Below are 22,824 nucleotides of genomic sequence, written 5' to 3'. Positions count from 1 at the left end.
TCTGAAGTGTGGCTGCGCCAGGCTAGATCGTCTCCAGCCTGCTTGTTGTTTGGAACTAGTCTGACACCTAGTGGTGAAAAGTATATTCAGGGACATCCGGATCTGTAAATGCGTTATTATTCTGACCAACTAAAACAAATAATAAATTACGTATTTTATGTGAAAATGAATGTACATTCAAAACATAAAATAGGCAAATATTAAAATATATATATATATATTACATATAAAAACTAAATGAAGATATTACTTCTTTTTTTTTTAACCGTAGGCCTAATACGAAAATATAAAAATAATAAAACTTGAAGTGGTCAAGTATGAAGTTATTTTTCAATCGGTCGTAATAATGGAAACTATTGTTTTCCCCGATCGTCACATACTGTATGTTAGGGGGAAAGATCGACATATTTATGTAGGCTACTGTATTATATGATATAAATGTAAGGTTCTATAAAGTAAGTAATAATGTAATTCAGGGGTGCAGTTATTGATAGGGGTGACCTGAGACTGGTTCCCAAAGTGGGGTCTGGGGACCCCTAGGGGTCCTTGAGGGAGTTACAGGGGGTCCCCAGCCAAATGATAGTTAGGAACCAAATGGACTCTTATGGGTTTGTACCTCAGAGTGTACAAATGGAACCAAATGGACCCATTTGGTTTGATTTGTACACTCTGAGTTAAATTAATTTTAACATACAATATATGAATTGGGGTCCAAGAGATAGAAATGCCATTAAATGGGGGACCGTAGCCGATTTCAGGTCAAACCGGGGGTCCTTGAAATGAAAATGGTTGAAATCACTGCTAGAGCCGTAAAAAAAACAAAAATAATCTTTGGCATATATTTTCTAATGGTGGTCCACAGGCTAATGAGTGTCAATTTGGGAGTCCTGGACATGAAAAGGTTTGGGAACCTCTGACCTGAGACAAAAGGTTTTGTAGGATGGCTGTGTGGGTTGGTTGGATGATCAGTTCAACACCTGCATCAAGGCCATGCATGGCCTTTCCTAATGGCAATGATTTCCACTTGCACACAGACTTTGAATCTCATGCTACAACAGAGAAAATGGTGCATTTATATAGCACCTTTTATCCAAGGCGCTTTACATAAATTGTGCATTACATTCACACACATTCATACACCGATTGTGGCGGAAGCCAAGGCACCAACCAGCACATCGGGAGCAATTAGGGGTTCAGTGTCTTGCCCAAGGACACTTCGACATGTAGACAGGAGGAGCCGGGATTCGAACTGCCGACCCATGGATCATTGGACGACCTGCTCTACCTCCTGAGCCACAGTCGCCCCAGGAGAAGGAAGCGTACTGCTTTTGGTCAGATTTGGTCTGCTTTGGCCTAATTCCTCTAAAGCAGACGGGCACTCCTCCATCGTCGCTTCCAGTCATCCCGGCTCCAAAACCTTCAGTTGCACACAATGTAGGCTACTGTATCTCAAAATGTAATAATAGAAGGTTAAAGATAAAGAATACTTTATTATCCATTAAATTACATAACATGAAATTTTGCCTTTGGCAACATGGCATACAAAATACAACAGACAATGAAACAAGTAATAAACCGCACCCACCCACACACACACACTTAACCAATTCTAGGCACTAATGAAAATCTTATTTTTTGTTTTCCAGGCCCTCTAGTGAACGCACAAGGCACAACCGCCAATGTTGGATGATTCAAACCACATTGGTGGTGAGGTTGTTAAGACCCTAAGGGCTCCATTTTCGCCACCCCTTATCCGTAAACGTCTTTGCCTTTTTTACTATTTTGCTAAACATTTTTGAATAGTTAAAATGGCCAGTATACAAGCTCACAACGTGTCAATGTAGATTGGCTAGTTGAACTATTCAAAAATGTTTTTCAAAATAGTAAAAAAAATGTAAAGAAGTTTAGGGATAAGGGGTTTAGTGGTGACGAAAATGGAGCCCTAAATATACTCACTGGATGTAATGCTCCACTGAACATTACAATCATAGAACTAGCAACCACAAAAGCAAATAGTATCTAATAACCATGACGTGACTGCCGAGGTTTGGAAGAATGCTTTGACTTAGCACAAAACTTAAAAAACTGTTTGTTTTCCCTATGAAATAAATAAATAATGAAATGATAAGCTTCAGAATATTTTCTATAGTATCTTGGGGCCGATTCAAACTCCTATTTTACCGCTGTAGTGCCGAAATGATTTCGGCTCGTCAGAAATTTTCAGTAGCACCGAAGAGCCGACTTTAGGACGGTACCCGCCCCACCGAACCTCAAATTACGTCATATTGTAGGCTCTACAGAGCCGAACCGACTTTTATTCGTCTCTAAAATAGGAGTATGAATCTCGCCTTAGTCTAGCACTTCTGTGTGCACTATGGGCTACGTGCAATAATGACTACTATGTGCAATATGGATCTGACAATATTGAATGTCTATTCTTTATTTATCGCCTAAGCCATTATCCTTAATTTAATGTCTACTGCTCTTACTGCATTTACTGACCTGCACACTGGATGTATCACTTTTTACTGACATGTTTGCACTCTGGTGAGATGCGAAAATACCTTTCGCTGTGCTGTACTGTACTGTACTGTACTGTACTGTACTGTACTGTACTGTACTGTACTGTACTGTACTGTACATTGTCAATACATTTAATCTCATCTCATAAATTGAATCTCTCATTTTCAGTTCCAGTTCCCGGCAGATCAATACGTTTGATATTTTTGCTTACGATGGTATAGTGAGGTCAGGTCCATGCATAAAACTCCACTTGGACGGATGACTGAAAGCTACGATGGCTGATTTTATACTCTTACATACTCATACGATGTTGTCCCACGACAGGAATCAACGAGCTCGTGTCACGGTGCGATGTGCTGTGAGCTTGTCGCTCATTTATCAAAGAGGGAGCTCAGGTTGCTTTTGACTCTGCGTTCCTTCTCAATGCTCTCGAAGGTCGGTGTCCCGTGCGGCAGGGCCAAGCGGTCACTCTCCGACACCATGATTCCTTCAGCCTCCCCTAGACAGACACAACGGAAAATAAATACATATCTAAATATTAGCCCTTCTATTCCTGATTGACAAATAGCAAGTCTGTGAAGCAAAATGATTATGGTTTTTGTGTAAATAATGTATTCTCATTAATAATAGACCAGTTGTGATTAATCTTTGGTTTCTTGTTTCTTTAGGAGACAGCCCATAGTATGCTCATGACAGTAATATGGGGCATTGCCATAGGCATAGAGCACCGACGTCTGACGTCAATATCGGTAGAGGGCGCAAAACCACAGGTTCATGTACTTTTTATTTGCATTGTAATCCCCATACTGGGATTTTAGATCGCCTCATATAAGAACTGTGTTTCAAAAATAAAAATGTCATCCCGGCCTTTTCACTCATATGGATATGAAGAATCAACTGACTGAGAGAAAACGCTATTTTCGCTAGAAACAGACTGTATCATATATGAGTGACTGACTGTCGCAAACGATACAGAGACACCTCCCTGACAATAACGCCGAGACAGTTTCTTTATGTGTGGACCACAATGCTTATATGAAACGATTGATGACCCCATGTTATTGTCCATAGAGAAATTACTTCCGTGAACCAGGGGATGAGCGAGTGACGTCAGGACTTCGGCGCTCTAATGGCTGCACTTTAGCCAGAGTTTGAGTAAAAATGAATCATGAATGAATCATGTTGACCATGATTCCCATTTGCAGTTAAAATCTGGAGAAGCATTTGTCTGAGATGAGGGGGGGGGGGGGGGGGGTCTTACCTCTCATGCGGTAGATCAAAGTTCCATAGGCCATGTCTATCTGATAAGCCAATACAAAACTAAGAGGGACTATGGGGGCAAACAGACCCGGTCTCCTCCTCTTAATGGCACTAATGGAAGGGAAAGAAAATAAATCACTTCTCATCACCATGCCTTCAAAATGACTATGCATCCATCATACAAATACATTACAATAAATAAATTCAGAAAAGCAAGATGTTAAGTGTACGATTTTGTGCAACATGCTTAACATTTTTGTTACGCATACTCACAAGTACTCTAATCTTGTGCCACCCCTTAAGCCTTATCCCTAAACTTATTTGCCATTTTTTACTATTTAAAAAAAAAACCTTTTGAAATAGTTCAAATAGCTGTATCTACAAGCTGTATCTACAATGTAGATCGGCTAGTTGATTTATTTTTAAATGATTTTCAAAATAGTAAAACAGGGCAAACAGGTTTAGGGATAAGGGATAAGGTGGCGCAAGATGGAGCCCTATGTGTGCATGCGCATGAATGAGGGCTAATGTGGAATGTGTCACATTAATAAAAAAACACAACAAATGAACATACTGTATTAATTATATTTGGTGATTGCTTGTGCGTATGTGGTATATGAACAGGCCTATCCGTTTGTATTCGTTTAAAAAAAAAAGTGTGTTAATAAAGACGCACCCCGCAGTGAGTCCCAGAGTGGCCAATGCGAAGAAAGTGCCAAAGTAATTGAGGAACTCTCTGGACCAGGCGATCTGCATGGCCATCTGCCTCACTCTCATCTGGTTCTGCATCAAGATCTGGCGTTCCATCTACACACACACCACACGGATGGAAGAATAGTATAGACGCCTTATCAGACGACGTAACACTGATAAGAAACGGCATGCGCGCGCATAAAGGCAGCAGAAGAACACCACCTCTCATAAGATGCAATGAAAAGTTCTAACTGCACTCACGTGTAAAAAATGCCCCATCAAACTTTCAGGTGCTGTTTTTCTCCCAGTGTGGAGGAAGAATGATTAGGATTTTTATTGTGATCTCTCGCCCTTGAAATATATAGTCCTTGGTTTCTGTTGTGTTTGAACAATAATAGCAATTCAAAACAGTTGTCCTCAAAACCACACCTCCAGTCGCTGTCATAAGAACGGGAGGTGCGCTCAGAGCCGGACTTACCGTTGGGCTAGGGTGGGCTGGGACACGCGGCTCTGCCGCGCGCCCCAAGGGGGGCCCTCAAATTTGCTCCAGCCCGGGGGCCCTCAGCAAGGTAAATCCGGCTCTGGGTGCGCTCATGATCACGGCATGGTGTCGCGATGGTGTCGCGCACGCAGACCTCTACGCTCACAACAGTCGCATCTGCGATGCGATGTGAGCTTGTATATCAGCTGTTCTCTGTGCGCAACACTATTGGGCTTTGAAGTATAAATGTCTCCTAGGGTGCATCTCACTAGCCAACTCACAAGAGGAGGTTGAATGGACTGAAACCAGCGCTCCCCAAAACAACAGGTTTGGAGATCTGTTGGGAATTGATTACATGAAACAGTCACCCGTGCGCCCAGTCCCAATGTTTGTAAACAAATAATTGGTCTATACGTACTGAAAGTAATATGGCATAACAGGTGGGCCCAATACAAACTAATACAGTACAGTACAGGCCATAACAGCATCTGCTGAGGAACACTTAAAACGATCATCAATCCTACCTGGCAAACAAAGTCCTACAAACCAAGTGCTGACAATAGAAAATGTGTGTCACACACGTGCACGTGTACACACACACGTACACACACACACACACACACGTACACACACACACACACACACACACACACACACACACACACACACACACACACACACACACACACACACACACACACACACACACACACACACACACACACACACACACACACACACACACACACACACACACACACACACACACACACACACACACACACACACACACATGCACGTGTATGCACGTGCGGTTTGAGTCAGTTTCATTCAAAATGGATTTATTTGCATTAAATGTAGAATATTCTTTGACAAAGATTTTTATGTTAAAAAAAATTATATATACGGTATATATATCAGAATGGATTATATAATAATTCATATTATATTTACGGCTCTAGCAGTGATTCTCAACCCGTTTAATTTCAAGGACCCCCAGTTTGACATGCATTAGTCTACGGACCCCCATTTAATGGCATTTCTATCTCTGAGGCCCCCAATTTATATTGTAAAATCTATGTTAATGTAACTCTGAGAGTGTACAAATGGAACCAAACATTTGGTTCCATTTGTACACTCTCAGAGTTACAGACCCATAAGGGTCTACTTGGTTCCAAACTATCAATTAGCTGGGGACCCCCTGGAACTCCCTCAAGGACCCCTGGGGGTCCCCGGACCCCACTTTGGGAACCACTGAGCTAAACTATTTTATACAAGTCTATGAATAGACTGTGAAATGTAGGCTCACGTCAGAACCTCCATGTATTAACCAAATTGTAGTCAAAAGGAGCGAGGTATGATCTTATGCACATAATAACAAGTAAGACGCGCGAACGCGGGAAGCGAACGCAGCTCGTAAATTGCAAAAAACAACAATTAGAATAAATTACGTAATTTTTTAGGGGTTTTTTTAAGTTATTTTTTTTGTGTTTAAGATTTTTTTTAAGTTAAGTTTTTTTTAAGTTTTTCCTTTTAAAGTTTTTCCTTTTTAAGTTTTTTTTTTAAGTTAAGTTTTGTGTGTGTGTGTGTGCGGGTGCGTGTGTGTGTGCGTGCATGCATGTGTGTGTTTTTGTGTGTGATACAGCTGCGCCCTCTGGTGGTGGGCGGGTGGTGTTACAGCGTGACACACACACACACACACACAGACAGGATCTGCTGGGTCTCATAGTAAATTAATTGCATTTTTGTAGCGCTTTTCAATGGTTCATTCATTCATACATTGGGAGGTGAAGCGGCGAACAGTTGGTGTGTGAATATGGGAAGTGAGGACGCTGGCACACCAACGGTGGCGAGCTCACACCGACCAGCTCATTGGAGGCAATGAAGGGTTCAGTGCCTTGCCCAAGGACACTTCGACATGTGGGACAGGAGGAGGAGCCGGGATTCGAACCGCCGACCCAGGGATCATTGGACGACCTGCTCCACCTCCTGAGCCACAGCCGCCCATAACATTAGAGTTTTTATTTCCAGCATGAAGACCGTGTGTCACAGATAGGCTGTTGTGACCCCCTGGCCAGCATGCAGTGGCGTGCACAGATAGACACTAGGGGGTGCTAGAGCACCCCCTGCCCTTTTGGCAATGTGCCCTGTTTTTTTATTATTATTTTTCAAAAATAGCAGACCTACAAGCTCGTAGCGCGCCACTCGGTGGCGCGCTATGAGCTTGTAGATCTGCTATTTTTCAATAGCTAAAGCATAACATAATGCTAACACCAAAAGGGGTTCCCGCACAAAATAGATTAAGGCAACCGGCCGGTTCCACACGCTGCACAAGGTGCCCTTTTTTAACTTGAGCACCTGCCCCTCTAAATGTCTGTGCACGCCACTGCCAGCATGTCAATCACAGCTTCTCTCTCTCTCTCACTCACCTGCAGCCTTGCATTGTGAAGCATGAACTCCTGCTGCTTCTTGAAGTTAGCATCCATGGATTTAGACACCATGAACCCCATCGTGATGGTTTATTTATGTTGCTGTTGGACTGAAAGAAGACACAGCACAGAAAAACACAAGTATTTAAATTTTTGTACAGTCACTATCAGGCCAGCCAGCATTCATTCACAGATCAGATATCAACCCTCCTGTTAGTTTTCTAGGGATTCTCAAAAAAACATTCCCGTAAATATCCCGCATTTTAAAACCTTTCTGCTAAAGAAAGGATTGGCGATAAGAAAGTGTCAACTCATGTATGTTGACACTGACAGATGTGCTACAACCAGGCAGGCAGGAAGGCAGCCCACAACTGTTAAATAAAAACCGTTTCTGTCACTTAACGAACGAAGTGTCTATACGTACCTAATGTTGTAGATAAGTATAGCTATCTCTCATGTACAATAAGACTGTAGTTCTATTATATTATATTGCTCAAGCTAACAGGCTTAGCTGCCAAAGTTCCACCAAGGACAACATGCTTCTGGATCAAAACACGCACACAAATACACAAGCACCGCCCAATTAAAGGCAAAACGCAGTCTCATTGGCCGAGCACTCTGACAGAGGACAGGCCAGCGTCCAATCAGCGTTCAACTAACCTTGGCGTCACCAGGCCGGAAAGCCTGCTCTGTGAGATCCGGTCGCACGCACGCGCACACACAGACACACACACGCACACACAGTTTCCGTATCTGCTCTAACCCAGACCGGATCAGCAACCTGCAGAGCGAATTGACCCCCCAGTCTAGCGAATAACACACAAACTTGCTATTAAATAACCTCATTTTTAATTTTCAACCAAACGTCTTTCCAGAACACTTATTTTATATAAATGAAATGAAATGAAATCTATATTTACCCAGGGTAAATATAGGGCTAAGCTCAAGAACTTGTTTCCAGCCAGGCCCTGCTCATAGAACACATTTCATCGTAGTGGTTGATGCCTTGTTCAAGGGCATTTCAGCGGTGGTAATTTTAACGTGTCGGACGGCTGATTCGAACTGGGAACCTTCCGGTATCTAGACCGCGCCGCTATCCGTTCGGCCACCGCTGCCACTATGTTCTAAATGCTCCCAATGTCTGTGTACTAGCTTAAACCTGCCCCCCACACACACACACACACACACACACACACACACACACACACACACACACACACACACACACACACACACACACACACACACACACACACACACACACACACACACACACACACACACACACACACACACACACACACACACACACACACACACACACACACACACACACACACACACACACACGGCAGCGGTGGCCGAACGGATAGCGGCGCGGTCTAGATACCGGAAGGTTCCCAGTTCGAATCAGCCGTCCGACACGTTAAAATTACCACCGCTGAAGTGCCCTTGAACAAGGCATCAACCACTACGATGAAATGTGTTCTCTGAGCAGGGCCTGGCTGGAAACAAGTTCTTGAGCTTAGCCCAGATACCCTGGGTAAATATAGATTTCATTTCATTTCACACACACACACACACACACACACACACACACACACACTCTTAAATTCACCAGTTTTATTGACTGCTTTACATTCCCATTAAAAAAAAATCTTCCTTCAAGTTTTAGACTTCAAGATGGGAGGTCGACTCCTCGTTTTAAAAGGCCCAACTTGACCCAGTGCAACAAAAAAAAACTGTGAAAACAGTGAAAAATACAAAGTGAAAGTGAATTACAGCAGGTCTTCCCAAAGAGATCAAAGTTGTCACGGTAATACTAATAGTATAGTAAGAGTTTTTCTTCTAAAGCAGTGGGAGCGGTGGCCGAAAGGATTGCGGAGCGGTCGCCAGTTCGTATCCCCGGACCGGCACGTTAAAATTACCACCGCTGAAGTGCCCTTGAGCAAGGCATTGAACCACTACCATGAAATGTTCTATGAGCAGGGCCTGTAAACAAGTATCTGATGCTTAGTCCAGTTACCCTGGGTAAATATAGTAACTTTGCTTTGTTCACAAAGTCCTGGGGGTCCTTGAAGGAGTTCCAGGGGGGCCCCAGCTAAATGATAGTTTGGAACCAAATGGAACCCTTATATGGGTCTGTAACTCTGAGTGTACAAATGGAACCAAATGGAACCATCATACTTAAATTAACATTGATTTTACAATATAAATTGGGGTCCGTCCCAGAGATAGAAATGCCATTCAATGGGGGGTCCGTAGATAATTTATGTCAAACAGGGGGTCCTTGAAATTAAAATGGTTGAGAATCACTGCTAGAGCCATACAATGTTCTCTTATGGGGGAGGGGTCCCTGACATGTTTTTAAATGGGGGTCCGCAGGCTAATTTGGGGGTCCTCGACATGAAAAAGTTTGGGAACCACGGTCGTAATATTTTAAACAAGCATATTAACTATTCAGACCATAAATATGTGCTTTTAAAATTTTAGCCATTGCTTTTAATGCATGAGAGAAAATTCTGGGCAAGATCATATGAACTCTAAATATCTCTTAACACATTTTGGGCGGGAACCCCTTTTGGTGTTTTAAAGCATTGTTATACTTTAGCTATTGAAAAATAGCAGAACTACAAGTTCATAGCGCGGCACTCGGTGCCGGGCTATGAACTTGTAGTTCTGCTATTTTTTAAAAATCGTGAAAATGTGCCTTAAATCTTTTCGAGTGAACATTTTAACTCAAATCTTTGCTTCTGGGAAGGTCCCTGGAACAACATATTTTCAGATGGGGAGGCCAAATACATATAATTTTTGGGTTCCTTGACATGAAATATTGAATATTAAATTTCGACGTCAGGCCTAAATGGGTTAATGCAGGGGTTCTCAACGTTTTTGGCCGGGGACCCCCGAAAATGCTTTGGCAACGTCTCGGGACCCCCGCCCCGCCCCCTCCCGACCCCCAATATAAATTGACTGCTACAATAACCTTAAACCATTTTGGGCGGGAACCCCTTTTGGTGTTTTAAGCATTGTTATAATTTAGCTATTGAAAAATAGCAGATCTACAAGCTCATAGCGCGCCACCGAGTGGCGCGCTACGAGCTTGTAGGTCTGCTATTTTTGAAAAATCGTGAAAATAAAATTTAAAAAAAAATCATTTTTTTCTCTTTTTTGAAAATAATTTGGGGACCCCCTAAAATAATTTGGCGACCCCCCGAGGGGTCGCGACCCACGGGTTGAGAACCCCTGGGTTAATGGACCAGAACAAGTAGTCTACTTTCTTTGAACTTTTTGGTGGATTATATCCACACAAAAAAAGAAAAAAAAAGGAAAAACGTTCTATGTATTCATTGGTTTAATCATAACCATGCCTGTAGCTCAACCTGAAAGGCTGCAACGCTCTTTAACATTAAAGTTGTAACAATTTAAAAACATTAAATTGTTAAATTTTAACAAACAGGTGAAGTGAGTGTTCCTCTCTCTGTTTCACTATGAAACAGATGGGAGGGGGAAAACAAGTTCTAAAAACCTCAATTGGGTTAGATCATTTTAAAAACAGAAATGTGAAAATCCAAAAGGGATAAAAAAAAAAAAAAAAAGAGGGAAAGCAAATAATGTAAAAGTCACAGTTCGATGCCACTGGCACAGCAGTGTGCTTCTCTCAATAAATAAACCACAAAGAATCCTCTCCAACAGTCAACCACACAGAGATTTCGATGGACGCCGAATTTGTTACACCCGATTAGCAACTCTTAAAACACACAGAACTACTGTGAGAGAAAGCTGCGGAAAACTATTTACTAGCAACATAGAAATGGGTTAAATTTGCATCTTTTAGGACTGACGCAGTGGTCAGGTGACCTTTATAATCCAAATTGATTTAAGAAACTTGAAACTTTATGACTTGATGTCATAAAATCTCATCTCCATAATCTTTCCAAAATCATGTTGATATATTTGTTTAAGAGGGAAATTAAAATAGAACTGAGGCGAGGGAGTAGACAGTTTAAATCAAGGATTTCCTGGCTCATTAGAAGTTTAACCCTAATACCACAGAGGTCTGTCTCAATGGAGTTTCTTGCATCAGCCTTGGGCTGATTCATGTACACACAAACCCAAATTTTTCCATACCTCGTCTCCGGCAACTAAGCCATGCAGTCCTTAACCCATTTTTGGGCGGGAACCCCTTTTGGTGTTAAAATTATGTTATGCTTTAGCTATTGAAAAATAGCAGATCTACAAAAATAGCAGATCTCATAGCGCGCCACCGAGTGGCGCGCTACGAGCTTGTAGGTCTGCTATTTATGAAAAATCGAAGAACCACTGACATAGAAACATAGCTTTTTTAGAAAACGGTCAGGATGTAGAAGACATTTTTAGAATCTGATCTCAGGTCAAAATGGGTTAAGGCAGACTAATGCCTGATTTATACACAAAAGCACACACAAAATGGCAGGTCTTCATACTCACAACGTTGTGGTGTGATGTACTGTATCGTAGACTGCATTGTAGATCTGCCATTGTTTTGATGTATGACACCCATGTACAACCAAGTACAATTCAGGCTTAACCCATTCTGACCTGAGATCAGATTCTATAAATGTCTTCTACATCCTGACAGTTTTCTGAAAAAGCTATGTTTCTATGTCAGTCGTTCTTTGATTTTTCAAAAATAGCAGACCTACTAGATCTGCTAGTTTTCAATAGCTAAAGCATAACATAATGTTAACACCAAAAGGGGTTCCCGCCCAAAATGGGTTAAGCATATATTCTCTATAAAACATCACTTTGCTGAAATCTCTGAGGTCAGTTCTTCAAGAAGATTCCTTGTTAAAAGGAGTTTTAATAAGCAGCCAAACCATCTTTATAACAACCTGCAATTCGTCAATTTAAAACTGTGAGGGTCAAACGCCCTTAGAGGGCAGAAGACTGCTTGTTTTTTGTTGTTCTTTATATTGTTCAAGTAATCCAAGTGGAATAGAGTAGCCCTGAAGTTTATTTTCTTTATTTCCATCTATTCTATAGCATTAAAATCATGTCCCTTTTCTCTGCTGATAGACTGGATTGTGTGTGTGTGTGTGTGTGTGTGTGTGTGTGTGTGTGTGTGTGTGTGTGTGTGTGTGTGTGTGTGTGTGTGTGTGTGTGTGTGTGTGTGTGTAAATTACACGTTGAGGGGGTAAAGTGCCAATTAGAATTATGGAATATTCACAAGATATACACCACCAAAGGCTCAGTTTATCTTAGTGGCAAAGGGCTGTGAGATCCATATCCTAAACGCCTGGTTTGTTGCCCTGATGAGTGAAACTAAACCCAGATATATATAATTAAAAGGTAGGATTCAGGTCAGTGCGATTTGAGATTGTTTATGCTAATATTTTAAGGGATGAAAGTTGTGCTTTGGAGTGTGGCCTATGGGCAGAGAAAGAGAGACAACAGGGTGATGGGATCCCTTCTGCATCCCAAGCCAACCTAGCAGCCAGTTTCAACACACATTGTGTGTGTCCACTAGTGCACACACAGTGGATATACAAGCATAGCGTCGCTCGAAACGTCAAGTGTTTTTCAAAAATAGCAGACCTACAAGCTCGTAGCGCGCCACTCGGTGGCGCGCTATGAGCTTGTAGGTCTGCTATTTTTCAATAGCTAAAGTATAGCATAATGCTTAGTTAAAACACCAAAAGGGGTTCCTGTCCAGAATGGGTTAACTCGTGAAGATTGGATTGTGCTATATGCCCATCCAGCTAAGCTCCACAGCGGTTTTGGCAAATCAAATAGATCACACCCTTATACCTCTTAAAAAGGTCCAATAGAAATAATTATTTTAATTTGCCTCGAAAGAATGGTGTATATTGTATGGTAGTCAAAACCATAGACATATATATAAAGGCTAGATGGCTCAAGGCGGGAGTCTCTGACGTAGTTCACCCGGCGGCCATCTTGCTTCGGGGCTACAGTACAGTATGTTCAATGGCAGCTCAAACAAAAATAGTCATAACTCGCTCAAATCTTGACGGATTTACAAATGGGTTGGTTTATTACAAACGTCTATGGTTATGATTCGGGACGATTATCTGCTTAATTTAGTTTTTTATATGAACGCCGTACAAAAGCATACAGTATAAGTATGCGGACGTCTCTGACGTTTATAACAAACCAAACCGTTTGAAAATCGGTTGAAAAGTGAGCAAGTTATGGTTATTTAAAAAGTACTGCCCCATAGACACAATGTTATGCTGCCCCGAGGTAAGATGGCCGCCACGTAGCAACGTCGCTCTCCATTGGCCAGAGCACGGGTGAGCCATCTAGCTTTCTTATATAAATATATCTATGGTCAAAACTACTAATGTGCCAACGTGATATTCTATGTATGTCCCAGGGTCTAGGAAGACTCCCCGGCCCCCAAAGTGGCACCAAGACGATCTAGGGTTCATTGAAAAGGTTTTTTTTTGGGGGGTAAACCGGTCCAGACTGGTTTTGGGCTGCAGAAGGAGGGGCGTCTCTCGTCGATTCTGTCCAGTGTTAAAGAAGCTCCTTTTTAAAAGACATCCCGTGGACAGACCCTGTCCCACACGAGGACATCCCATGGACAGACTCTGTCCCACACGAGGACATCCCGTGGACAGACTCTGTCCCACACGAGGACATCCCGTGGACAGACTCTGTCCCACACCAGGGTTTCTGTTAGGACTGCTTGGGACAATGCGAGGTGGAGTCTGTGTTGAGGACCTCTATCATGGTTCTGGTCGAAGGGAAGGTCTCTGCTACAGATGGAAGACTCTGGTACCAGCTTGGTAAACTGCAGAGGGAGAAAACGAGAAAGATGCTTAACGAACAACCTTAACCTAACATTAACCCATTTAAGCCTGACATCGACATTTAAAAAATGTCTTCTAAATCCTCCAGTTTTCTGAAATACCTGTTTCTATATCATTGGTGCTCAATATTTCATGTCAAGGACCCCAAATATTATATGTAATTGGCCTCCGACCCCTATCTAAAAATAATGTTGTTCCAGGGACCTCCCAGAAGCAAAGATTTGAGATAAAAACGTTCGTTCTGAAAAAATATATATTCCAAATTTGCGGCACATTTTCACGATTTTTCAAAAATCTTGTAGATCTGCTATTTTTCAATAGCTAAAGTATAACAATGTTTAAAACACCAAAAGGGGTTCCCGCCCAAAATGGGTTAAAACCACTTTGTTGAGTTGGTAAATGACATACTTCAGAATTTAGAGAATTGAATATACTTCATAATTGGAGTAATTGATTCGGGGTCCCACAATCTTGAGTGTTTATCGCAAAGGTGGATGTCTCCCCATTTATGGCATACCGTCCTGCACACACTATTCCAAAACCATAAAGTCTTGTCCATCAATAGATGGACTTGTTGCCCCAGACAAATATTGCCATAATCACGGGCGCCGCCAACTCAGCGTATGCGTGGCAGGCATTGGGTGTGGCAAGTTGTGTGGCAAGTACTGGGAGCTGATGGTAGATGTTGGACTACCACCTCAGCAATCCATCTCCCGGGGGTCTAGCGCAGGGGTTCTCAACCCGTGGGTCGCAACAAATTATTTTGGGGGGGTCCACAAATAAGTCAATTTTTTTTCTTTGCAACTGAATGGCTGGAAAATGGAAATGAAGAGTTTACATAGTACACATAGTGCATCATGCATAAACATTCCTTAATGATATCTGGTTTCAGTATTGATTTATGATATTTTCTCTATTAAGGTTATTTTTGCAGTCAGTTTGTATTGGTTGTGGGGGGGGGGGTGCAGGGGTCGCGAGACATGGCCAAAGCATTTCCGGGGGTCCCCAACCAAAAACGTTGAGAACCCCTGGTCTAGCGCATTGAGAAACAGGGATAAATTCCCGCATAAGCCTCTCCAACCTACTGAGGGCGGATTCACACAGAGTTCGTTTGATTCAAAGTGTTCCGAGATATGATTGCCTGGTCCGTCCCCGCTGGCCATGATTCACATTGGCCTTGATTCTACCGCACCCGGGTACACTTCATTCAACTGTAATGGTACTGATGCGCCATACACCGCATTCACGCGACCACAACATCTGCCAAGTGGCCCCGAGTGCTCCACCCGGGACCATAGTGTGAATCTGCCCTTTACTAAAGCACTACTACCACCATCAGAACTACGAGGAGTCCATTATTAACACGGAGTACGCCAGAAACCAGGAACACGAAGGTTTAAATTAGTACCCTAGCCCGGCCAAACTTGAATCCATTTTTTGATCAGATCGTATCGCTAGCTGATGTTGCTAACCGCATCAACACAGAGTGGGAAACTGGCCGCGACCATTTTGAACATGCGCGCGCATCCACTTCCAGTCTAAGCCCACCATTCACAGCTCTGTATCTCAGAAAGGACATTGAGGGGGCCGTTTCTGGTGAATACAAGGGTTTTCAACGGGCTGTAGCAGGCGGGCTGACACTCGCTGTCGGCTTTTTCCACCACCGACCGACACAACAACATCCGGGCATGACACCACACACACAGCAGTTTGTCATTGTAACATTCGGTTACGGATATTTGGCTCTTCAAAGTAAGTGTTACGCGCGATAAAACCTTGGCAATACGCTATCGAGGGATTAATTAATGCTGGCGCGAATTGAGTTAAACCCAGAAATAATCATTATAAAACGTTTAAAAACACAACCTAAACCTAAATGTCCCCAGTTGTCCTCACCTCTTGAGGTTCATCCAGCTCTTGGCTGTTTTACTGAAGCCATCTGGACTGGGTGTGGTCATGGCTTCAAAGTCCACAAGCTGAAACCCAGGGCAAAAGAATGTCTTGTAGTCACACACACAATCGCACATCTTAACCCATTTTGACCTGAGATCAGATTCTAAAAATGTCTTCTACATCCTGACAGTTTTCTGAAAAAGCTATGTTTCTATGTCAGTCGTTCTTGGATTTTCCAAAAATAGCAGACCTACAAGCTCGTAGCGCGCCACTCGGTGGCGCGCTACGAGCTTGTAGATCTGCTATTTTTCAATAGCTAAAGCATAACATAATGCTAACACCAAAAGGGGTTCCCTCCCAAAACATTTGTATTGATTTAAAAAAAAAAATGAATTTTACCTTTCCTTTGGGGATCCTGCCAATGACCTCCTTGCCACTGGCCATTAGCGCCCCCATCACGACAGAGTATGCCACCACACTGGAGAGAAACACAGGAGGAGGAGGGGAAGCGCAATTTTCAGGACAATAGCGCACCGGAGCGCACTGTGCAATGCAAACTAATAGCGGAGAGTGCGCTCCGGTGCGGATATTTCCGAACGCTCCCCTGATTTCATCTCTTTACAATCATGCCAAGATCATATTGTCGCTGTCAGCAGAAACCTTGCATCTACAAAAACAAAAATACTTTTCAATAAACAGATACAAGAACCTTGGAGGTTCCAGGATAGTTACATTTACCGACTTTTGGGCGTGTCACTATAGGCCAAATTTCAATGTCTGAATAGGCTCCATAGTATTTAGAGTAAAAGCTGCAGGCCATTTGAACTTGTCCTTACCTGGACCCCCTGGAGAGAAGCATCAGGTTGACCTTTGAACTTGTCCTTACCTGGACCCTCTGGAGAGAGGCATCAGGGTGACCTTTGAACTTGTCCTTACCTGGACCCTCTGGAGAGACGCATCAGGTTGACCTTTGAACTTGTCCTTACCTGGACCCTCTGGAGAGAGGCATCAGGGTGACCTTTGAACTTGTCCTTACCTGGACCCTCTGGAGAGACGCATCAGGTTGACCTTTGAACTTGTCCTTACCTGGACCCTCTGGAGAGAGGCATCAGGGTGACCTTTGAACTTGTCCTTACCTGGACCCTCTGGAGAGAGGCATCAGGGTGACCTTTGAACTTGTCCTTACCTGGACCCTCTGGAGAGAGGCATCAGGGTGACCTTTGAACTTGTCCTTACCTGGACCCTCTGGAGAGAGGCATCAGGGTGACCTTTGAACTTGTCCTTACCTGGATCCTCTGGAGAGAGGCATCAGGGTGACCTTTTAACTTGTCCTTACCTGGACCCTCTGGAGAGAGGCATCAGGGTGACCTTTGAACTTGTCCTTACCTGGACCCTCTGGAGAGAGGCATCAGGGTGACCTTTGAACTTGTCCTTACCTGGACCCTCTGGAGAGAGGCATCAGGTTGACCTTTGAACTTGTCCTTACCTGGACCCTCTGGAGAGAGGCATCGGGTTGACCTTTGAACTTGTCCTTACCTGGACCCTCTGGAGAGAGGCATCAGGTTGACCTTTGAACTTGTCCTTACCTGGACCCTCTGGAGAGAGGCATCGGGTTGACCTTTGAACTTGTCCTTACCTGGACCCTCTGGAGAGAGGCATCAGGTTGCAGAAGTAGTAAACCAGCGAGAGGATCAGGTTACACACAGCGTCTGCATCCTGAAGGACAAGAAAAGACGTGTGGCGTTTGGTTATTTTGTACCCTGTATGACTGTAGGGGAGCAACAGTGAATTCATGAATTATTAAAACATAGAATAGAACAAGTAAGACGTGTGAACGCGGGAAGCGAGCGCAGCTGTTGTGGCAGTCTGAGTCAGTCAGTCAGTCAGTCAGTCAGTCAGTCAGTCAGTCAGTCAGTCAGTCAGTCAGTCAGTCAGTCAGTCAGTCAGACACACAGACACACAGACACACAGACACACACACACACACACACACATACACACACACACACACACACACACAGCTTTTTTAAGTTAATTGTTTTTGTTCTCTTTTTATGACACATGCCATGTAGAGCAGGGGTGGGCAACTTTGACAATGGAGAGGGCCACTATAGTTCCATATGGAGAGGGCCACTATAGTTCCATATGGAGAGGGCCACTATAGTTCCATATGGAGAGGGCCACTATAGTTCCATATGGAGAGGGCCACTATAGTTCCACACTCACTCCAGAGGGCCACTATAGTTCCACACTCACTCCAGAGGGCCACTATAGTTCCACACTCACTCCAGAGGGCCACTATAGTTCCACACTCACTCCAGAGGGCCACTATAGTTCCACACTCACTCCAGAGGGCCACTATAGTTCCACACTCACTCCAGAGGGCCACTATAGTTCCACACTCACTCCAGAGGGCCACTATAGTTCCACACTCACTCCAGAGGGCCACTATAGTTCCACACTCACTCCAGAGGGCCACTATAGTTCCACACTCACTCCAGAGGGCCACTATAGTTCCACACTCACTCCAGAGGGCCACTATAGTTCCACACTCACTCCAGAGGGCCACTATAGTTCCACACTCACTCCAGAGGGCCACTATAGTTCCACACTCACTCCAGAGGACCACTATAGTTCCACACTCACTCCAGAGGGCCACTATAGTTCCACACTCACTCCAGAGGGCCACTATAGTTCCACACTCACTCCAGAGGGCCACTATAGTTCCACACTCACTCCAGAGGGCCACTATAGTTCCACACTCACTCCAGAGGGCCACTATAGTTCCACACTCACTCCAGAGGGCCACATTGCATATTTCTGTCGTAGCAAAAATAGCCGATCTACAAGCTAAAAACGCGTTGCAGTGCGCCACGTTTTGAGCTTGCAGATCGGCTATTTTTTGCTATATTTGAATTCAAATGAAAAGTAAGCTTTTTATTTAATTTTGCTAGGCCTACATATATAGACTTAAAGTGTAATTAAAGCGTGTCATGTTTGCATGTTTGGAATTACAACAGCTGAAATAATATCAGTATTCTGATATTAACCTGTGGGCCGCATTATGTGATGGTGGGGGCCCCCGGCCCCCTGATGTAGATGTTTCAGGTCACTTTGCTAATTCACAGTGCCACTAATAACGTAAAGACATGAGGATACAAGGGAGCGGGGACTGGCTGTGTATGGACTATTACTGTATAAATTATAGGCAGGTCATGTGGGTCTATATGGTGTATATAATTAATGAGTTTCATGATGGCCTTATGAAATCCGAATATTTGGCTGATTCTGACACACACAAAGTGATCATCAAGTAACCGTCAATTCCAACCCCAAATTAAGGGCGGTTGTGGCTCAGGAGGTAGAGCAGGTCGTCCAATGATACCTGGGTCGGCGGTTCGAATCCCGGCTCCTCCTGCCTGTGTGAGCTCGCCACCGTTGGTGTGTGAATGTGGGAAGTGAGGACGCTGGCGTCGACTGTTCGCCGCTTCACCTCCCAATGTATGAATGAATGAACCATTGTAAAGCACTTTGAAAAGCGCTATAAAATGCAAAAAAATGCAATTAATTATAAATTATTTTGGGAGCGTTTACAACGGCGTGCGGATCTCCTCTCTCCTTTCTGATACAAGGGAGCTCTCAGGACTTTAAATGACACTGAAGCCAAACAGAGGGACATGATGAATACTTCTACTTTGCATATCCCCCCCCCTCCCCAACGTGACAGAAACGTAATGTATTGTTCCACTGCCAGAGGAAGGCATATTATAATGTCTGGTCGTGATGATAACAGAGGTTATTGTTCACTGCAGAGATTGAATGACACTGTAAATATATACAGCTGAACAATGGAACCAAAGAACACAGTAGCTTGGTTGACAATACCCGCACAGTTAACAAACAATGAAGAGACCTGGTGGAAATACAGAAAAGAGGAGAGCAAGAAAGAAAGAAGCAGAGAGAGGACAAGGACGGAGGAAAGAAGGAAAGAAAGAAAGAAAGAAAGAAAGACGGCCTGGCTAAAGAAATAAATTGCAGGAGCAAAAGAAAAGTGCTATTGGTAAATGGTGCATTTATATAGCGCCTTTATCCAAGGCGCTTTACATAGATTGTAATAATGAATTGCATTTTTATAGCGCTTTTCCAAGTGCTCAAAGCACTTTACAATGGTTCATTCATTCATACATTGGGAGGTGAAGCGGCGAACAGTCGACGCCAGCGTCCTCACTTCCCACATTCACACACCGACGGTGGCGAGCTCACACCGACCGACTCATTGGAGGCAATGTAGGGTTCAGTGTCTTGCCCAAGGACACTTCGACATGTGGACAGGAGGAGAGCCGGGATTCGAACCGCCGACCCAGGGATCATTGGACGACCTGCTCTACCTCCTGAGCCACAGCCGCCACAGCCGCCCATTGTGCATTACATTCACCCATTCACACACACACACATTCACACACCGATGGCAGCGGAAACCATGCAAGGCACCAACCAGCACATCAGGAGCAATCAGGGGTTCAGAGTCTTGCTCAAGGAGGCTCTGGGGGAGCCCGGGTTCGAACTGGCAACCTTGCGGTTACCATCCAGCCACTCTACTCACCCTGAGCCACCGCCGCCGAAACAAAGCGAAAGAAAAGACCATTCTAAGCAAGCGGTTCATACCCCTAGTTCGGTGGACAGCATGAGAGCCTTTCCCTTGGCAGTGAGGTCTTTGTAGATGGCTTCTATCTCTGACTGATACTGCTGGGTCCTCTCCTCTGTGGTCTGGGTCTCCACTGAGAACAGCATGTTCCCCACCCTAACACACACAAATAGTTCCATGATTTAGTTTGTGGTTTCCAGCATGGTTAGACATGGGTTAAAGGACAACTTTAGTTTTTTTCAACCAAGGTTCATGTTTTAGGTTGTTATTAGAGAACCTAGGTTTAGGTGTGCTGCCCCGTGGGAGGTTAGGTTTAGGGTGAGGGTTTGAGATTGTAGTTGGTTGTAGTTGTAGGACTAATGACTGGTCTAACCAATGACTAGTCTAAAGTTAAACCAATAACTGTCTAAACTAAGTACTGCACCCGCAAGAGGGTACACAGCATGTTATATCAGTGGTTTTCAACCAGTGGTCCGGGGACCACTCAGTGGGCCTTGAGGGGGTTCCAGGTGGTCCCCAGCTTATATAGATCTTTAACTCTTGAGAGCGTAAAATGAAACCCTCCTGGATCCTCCCGGGTCCATTTGGTTTCATTTTACGCTTTCAAGACTTACATTATTGTTGAACATCTGCATTACTTAATTTACAAGAAGTCTACAGAAGTCAATGTTAGCCTGTTATGTCTCCTATGGTTGGACAAAATCTTGTCCAATAACAAAAAAGTTTTGGGTCTGAGAGGCTAAACGTCACAACAAATGGTGGTCCGTGGCTCAAATACCCAATAAATAATGGGCCTTTGACATTAACCCATTTTGGGCGGGAACCCCTTTTGGTATTTTAAGCATTATATTATACTTTAGCTATTGGAAAATAGCAGATCTACGAGCAGAGCTCGTAGCACGGCACCGAGTGCCGCGCTACGAGCTTGAAGGTCTGCTATTTTAGAAAAATTGTGAAAATGTGGCGCATTCGCGAATGCACACTTGAGGAATTGAAAACACAACACAACAACACAATGGAAACAAGCCCTTAGCATTATTGTATAACTGTACCACTAGGGCCTCACTCACACGGTCACAAGAGATTGTTGTATAACTGATGCATGAGACTTGTTTACTGATGCAAGCTCACAATTCATTTCCAATGGGAGTCACATGGTTTGACACAACATTTTTGTTGTATGAGGGGGAGGGGGGGCAGTCGAAACACAGCCGAAAGCCGTACAACAAAAATATTGTGTCAAACCATGTGACTTCCATTGGAAATGCATTGGGGCGGCCATGACACTTACCCTTTGTTTACATCTAGCATCCAACAATGTTGTACGCTAGATGTAAAGGTGTGAGCTCAGCCTAAGGCAGCATGGATTGTATGGCTATCGGTAGCTAATTTCCTGCACTACAGTAGAAAGCGTGTGGAGGAGAGCAGAGCAGAGAGCACACCTGTCTCCAGTGATGGTGATGGTGAAACCGTCGTACTCTTTCCCGGGATCCTTCAGGCTGGGCACCTTGGAGTTGACCGTGAAGCCGTCCCTGGTTTTACTGTTGAACTGCTTCAAGAAACAACGCATGCAAGACACACAACACAGCTCATGGGTTTTCACTGGTGCTGCACTGCAGGAGATGTGTGAGAAGTTACACAATGAATGCTACTTCAACGCAACACTTTCACCTCTCGTTATAACCTGAACTGCATCGTTACCCCCCACCCCTACCTTCAGTCAACGTTACCCCCCACCCCTACCTTCAGTCAACGTTACCCCCCCACCCCTACCTTCAGTCAACGTTACCCCCCACCCCTACCTTCAGTCAACGTTACCCCCCACCCCTACCTTCAGTCAACGTTACCCCCCACCCCTACCTTCAGTCAACGTTACCCCCCACCCCTACCTTCAGTCAACGTTACCCCCCACCCCTACCTTCAGTCAACGTTACCCCCCACCCCTACCTTCAGTCAACGTTACCCCCCACCCCTACCTTCAGTCAACGTTACCCCCCACCCCACCCCTACCTTCAGTCAACGTTACCCCCCACCCCTACCTTCAGTCAACGTTACCCCCCACCCCTACCTTCAGTCAACGTTACC

General features: G+C 44.1%; 2 protein-coding genes across 3 annotated transcripts in view; both read right to left on the bottom strand.

The window, feature by feature from the left end:
• Positions 1-1,470: 1,470 nt before the first annotated feature.
• plgrkt (plasminogen receptor, C-terminal lysine transmembrane protein) lies at positions 1,471-7,952 on the bottom strand. Its single transcript, XM_079527052.1, has 5 exons — positions 7,811-7,952; positions 7,387-7,496; positions 4,460-4,590; positions 3,785-3,894; positions 1,471-3,022 (listed from the first exon to the last, which is right to left on the bottom strand). The coding sequence occupies exons 2-5, from the start codon at positions 7,465-7,467 to the stop codon at positions 2,895-2,897; spliced, it is 450 nt and encodes a 149-aa protein (XP_079383178.1). The 5' UTR covers positions 7,468-7,496; positions 7,811-7,952; the 3' UTR covers positions 1,471-2,894.
• Positions 7,953-12,450: 4,498 nt separating this feature from the next.
• Positions 12,451-22,824, bottom strand: part of ttc13 (tetratricopeptide repeat domain 13) — a 34,506-nt gene continuing 24,132 nt past the window's right edge. Inside the window, exons 18-23 of one of the 2 annotated variants that reach the window (XM_079526201.1) lie at positions 22,182-22,291; positions 20,760-20,895; positions 17,731-17,810; positions 16,494-16,572; positions 16,098-16,177; positions 12,451-14,182 (exon numbers count right to left, since the gene is read on the bottom strand). In XM_079526201.1, coding sequence (XP_079382327.1) covers positions 14,068-14,182; positions 16,098-16,177; positions 16,494-16,572; positions 17,731-17,810; positions 20,760-20,895; positions 22,182-22,291 — 600 coding nt within the window. In that variant the 3' untranslated portion in view covers positions 12,451-14,067. The remainder of the gene's footprint in view (positions 14,183-16,097; positions 16,178-16,493; positions 16,573-17,730; positions 17,811-20,759; positions 20,896-22,181; positions 22,292-22,824) is intronic. The other variant, XM_079526202.1, reaches the window with a different exon arrangement.

Source organism: Electrona antarctica (assembly GCF_951216825.1).
Source record: "Electrona antarctica genome assembly, chromosome: 17".
Classification (NCBI taxonomy): domain Eukaryota; kingdom Metazoa; phylum Chordata; class Actinopteri; order Myctophiformes; family Myctophidae; genus Electrona; species Electrona antarctica.
This window is presented reverse-complemented; position numbering and strand designations above follow the sequence as displayed.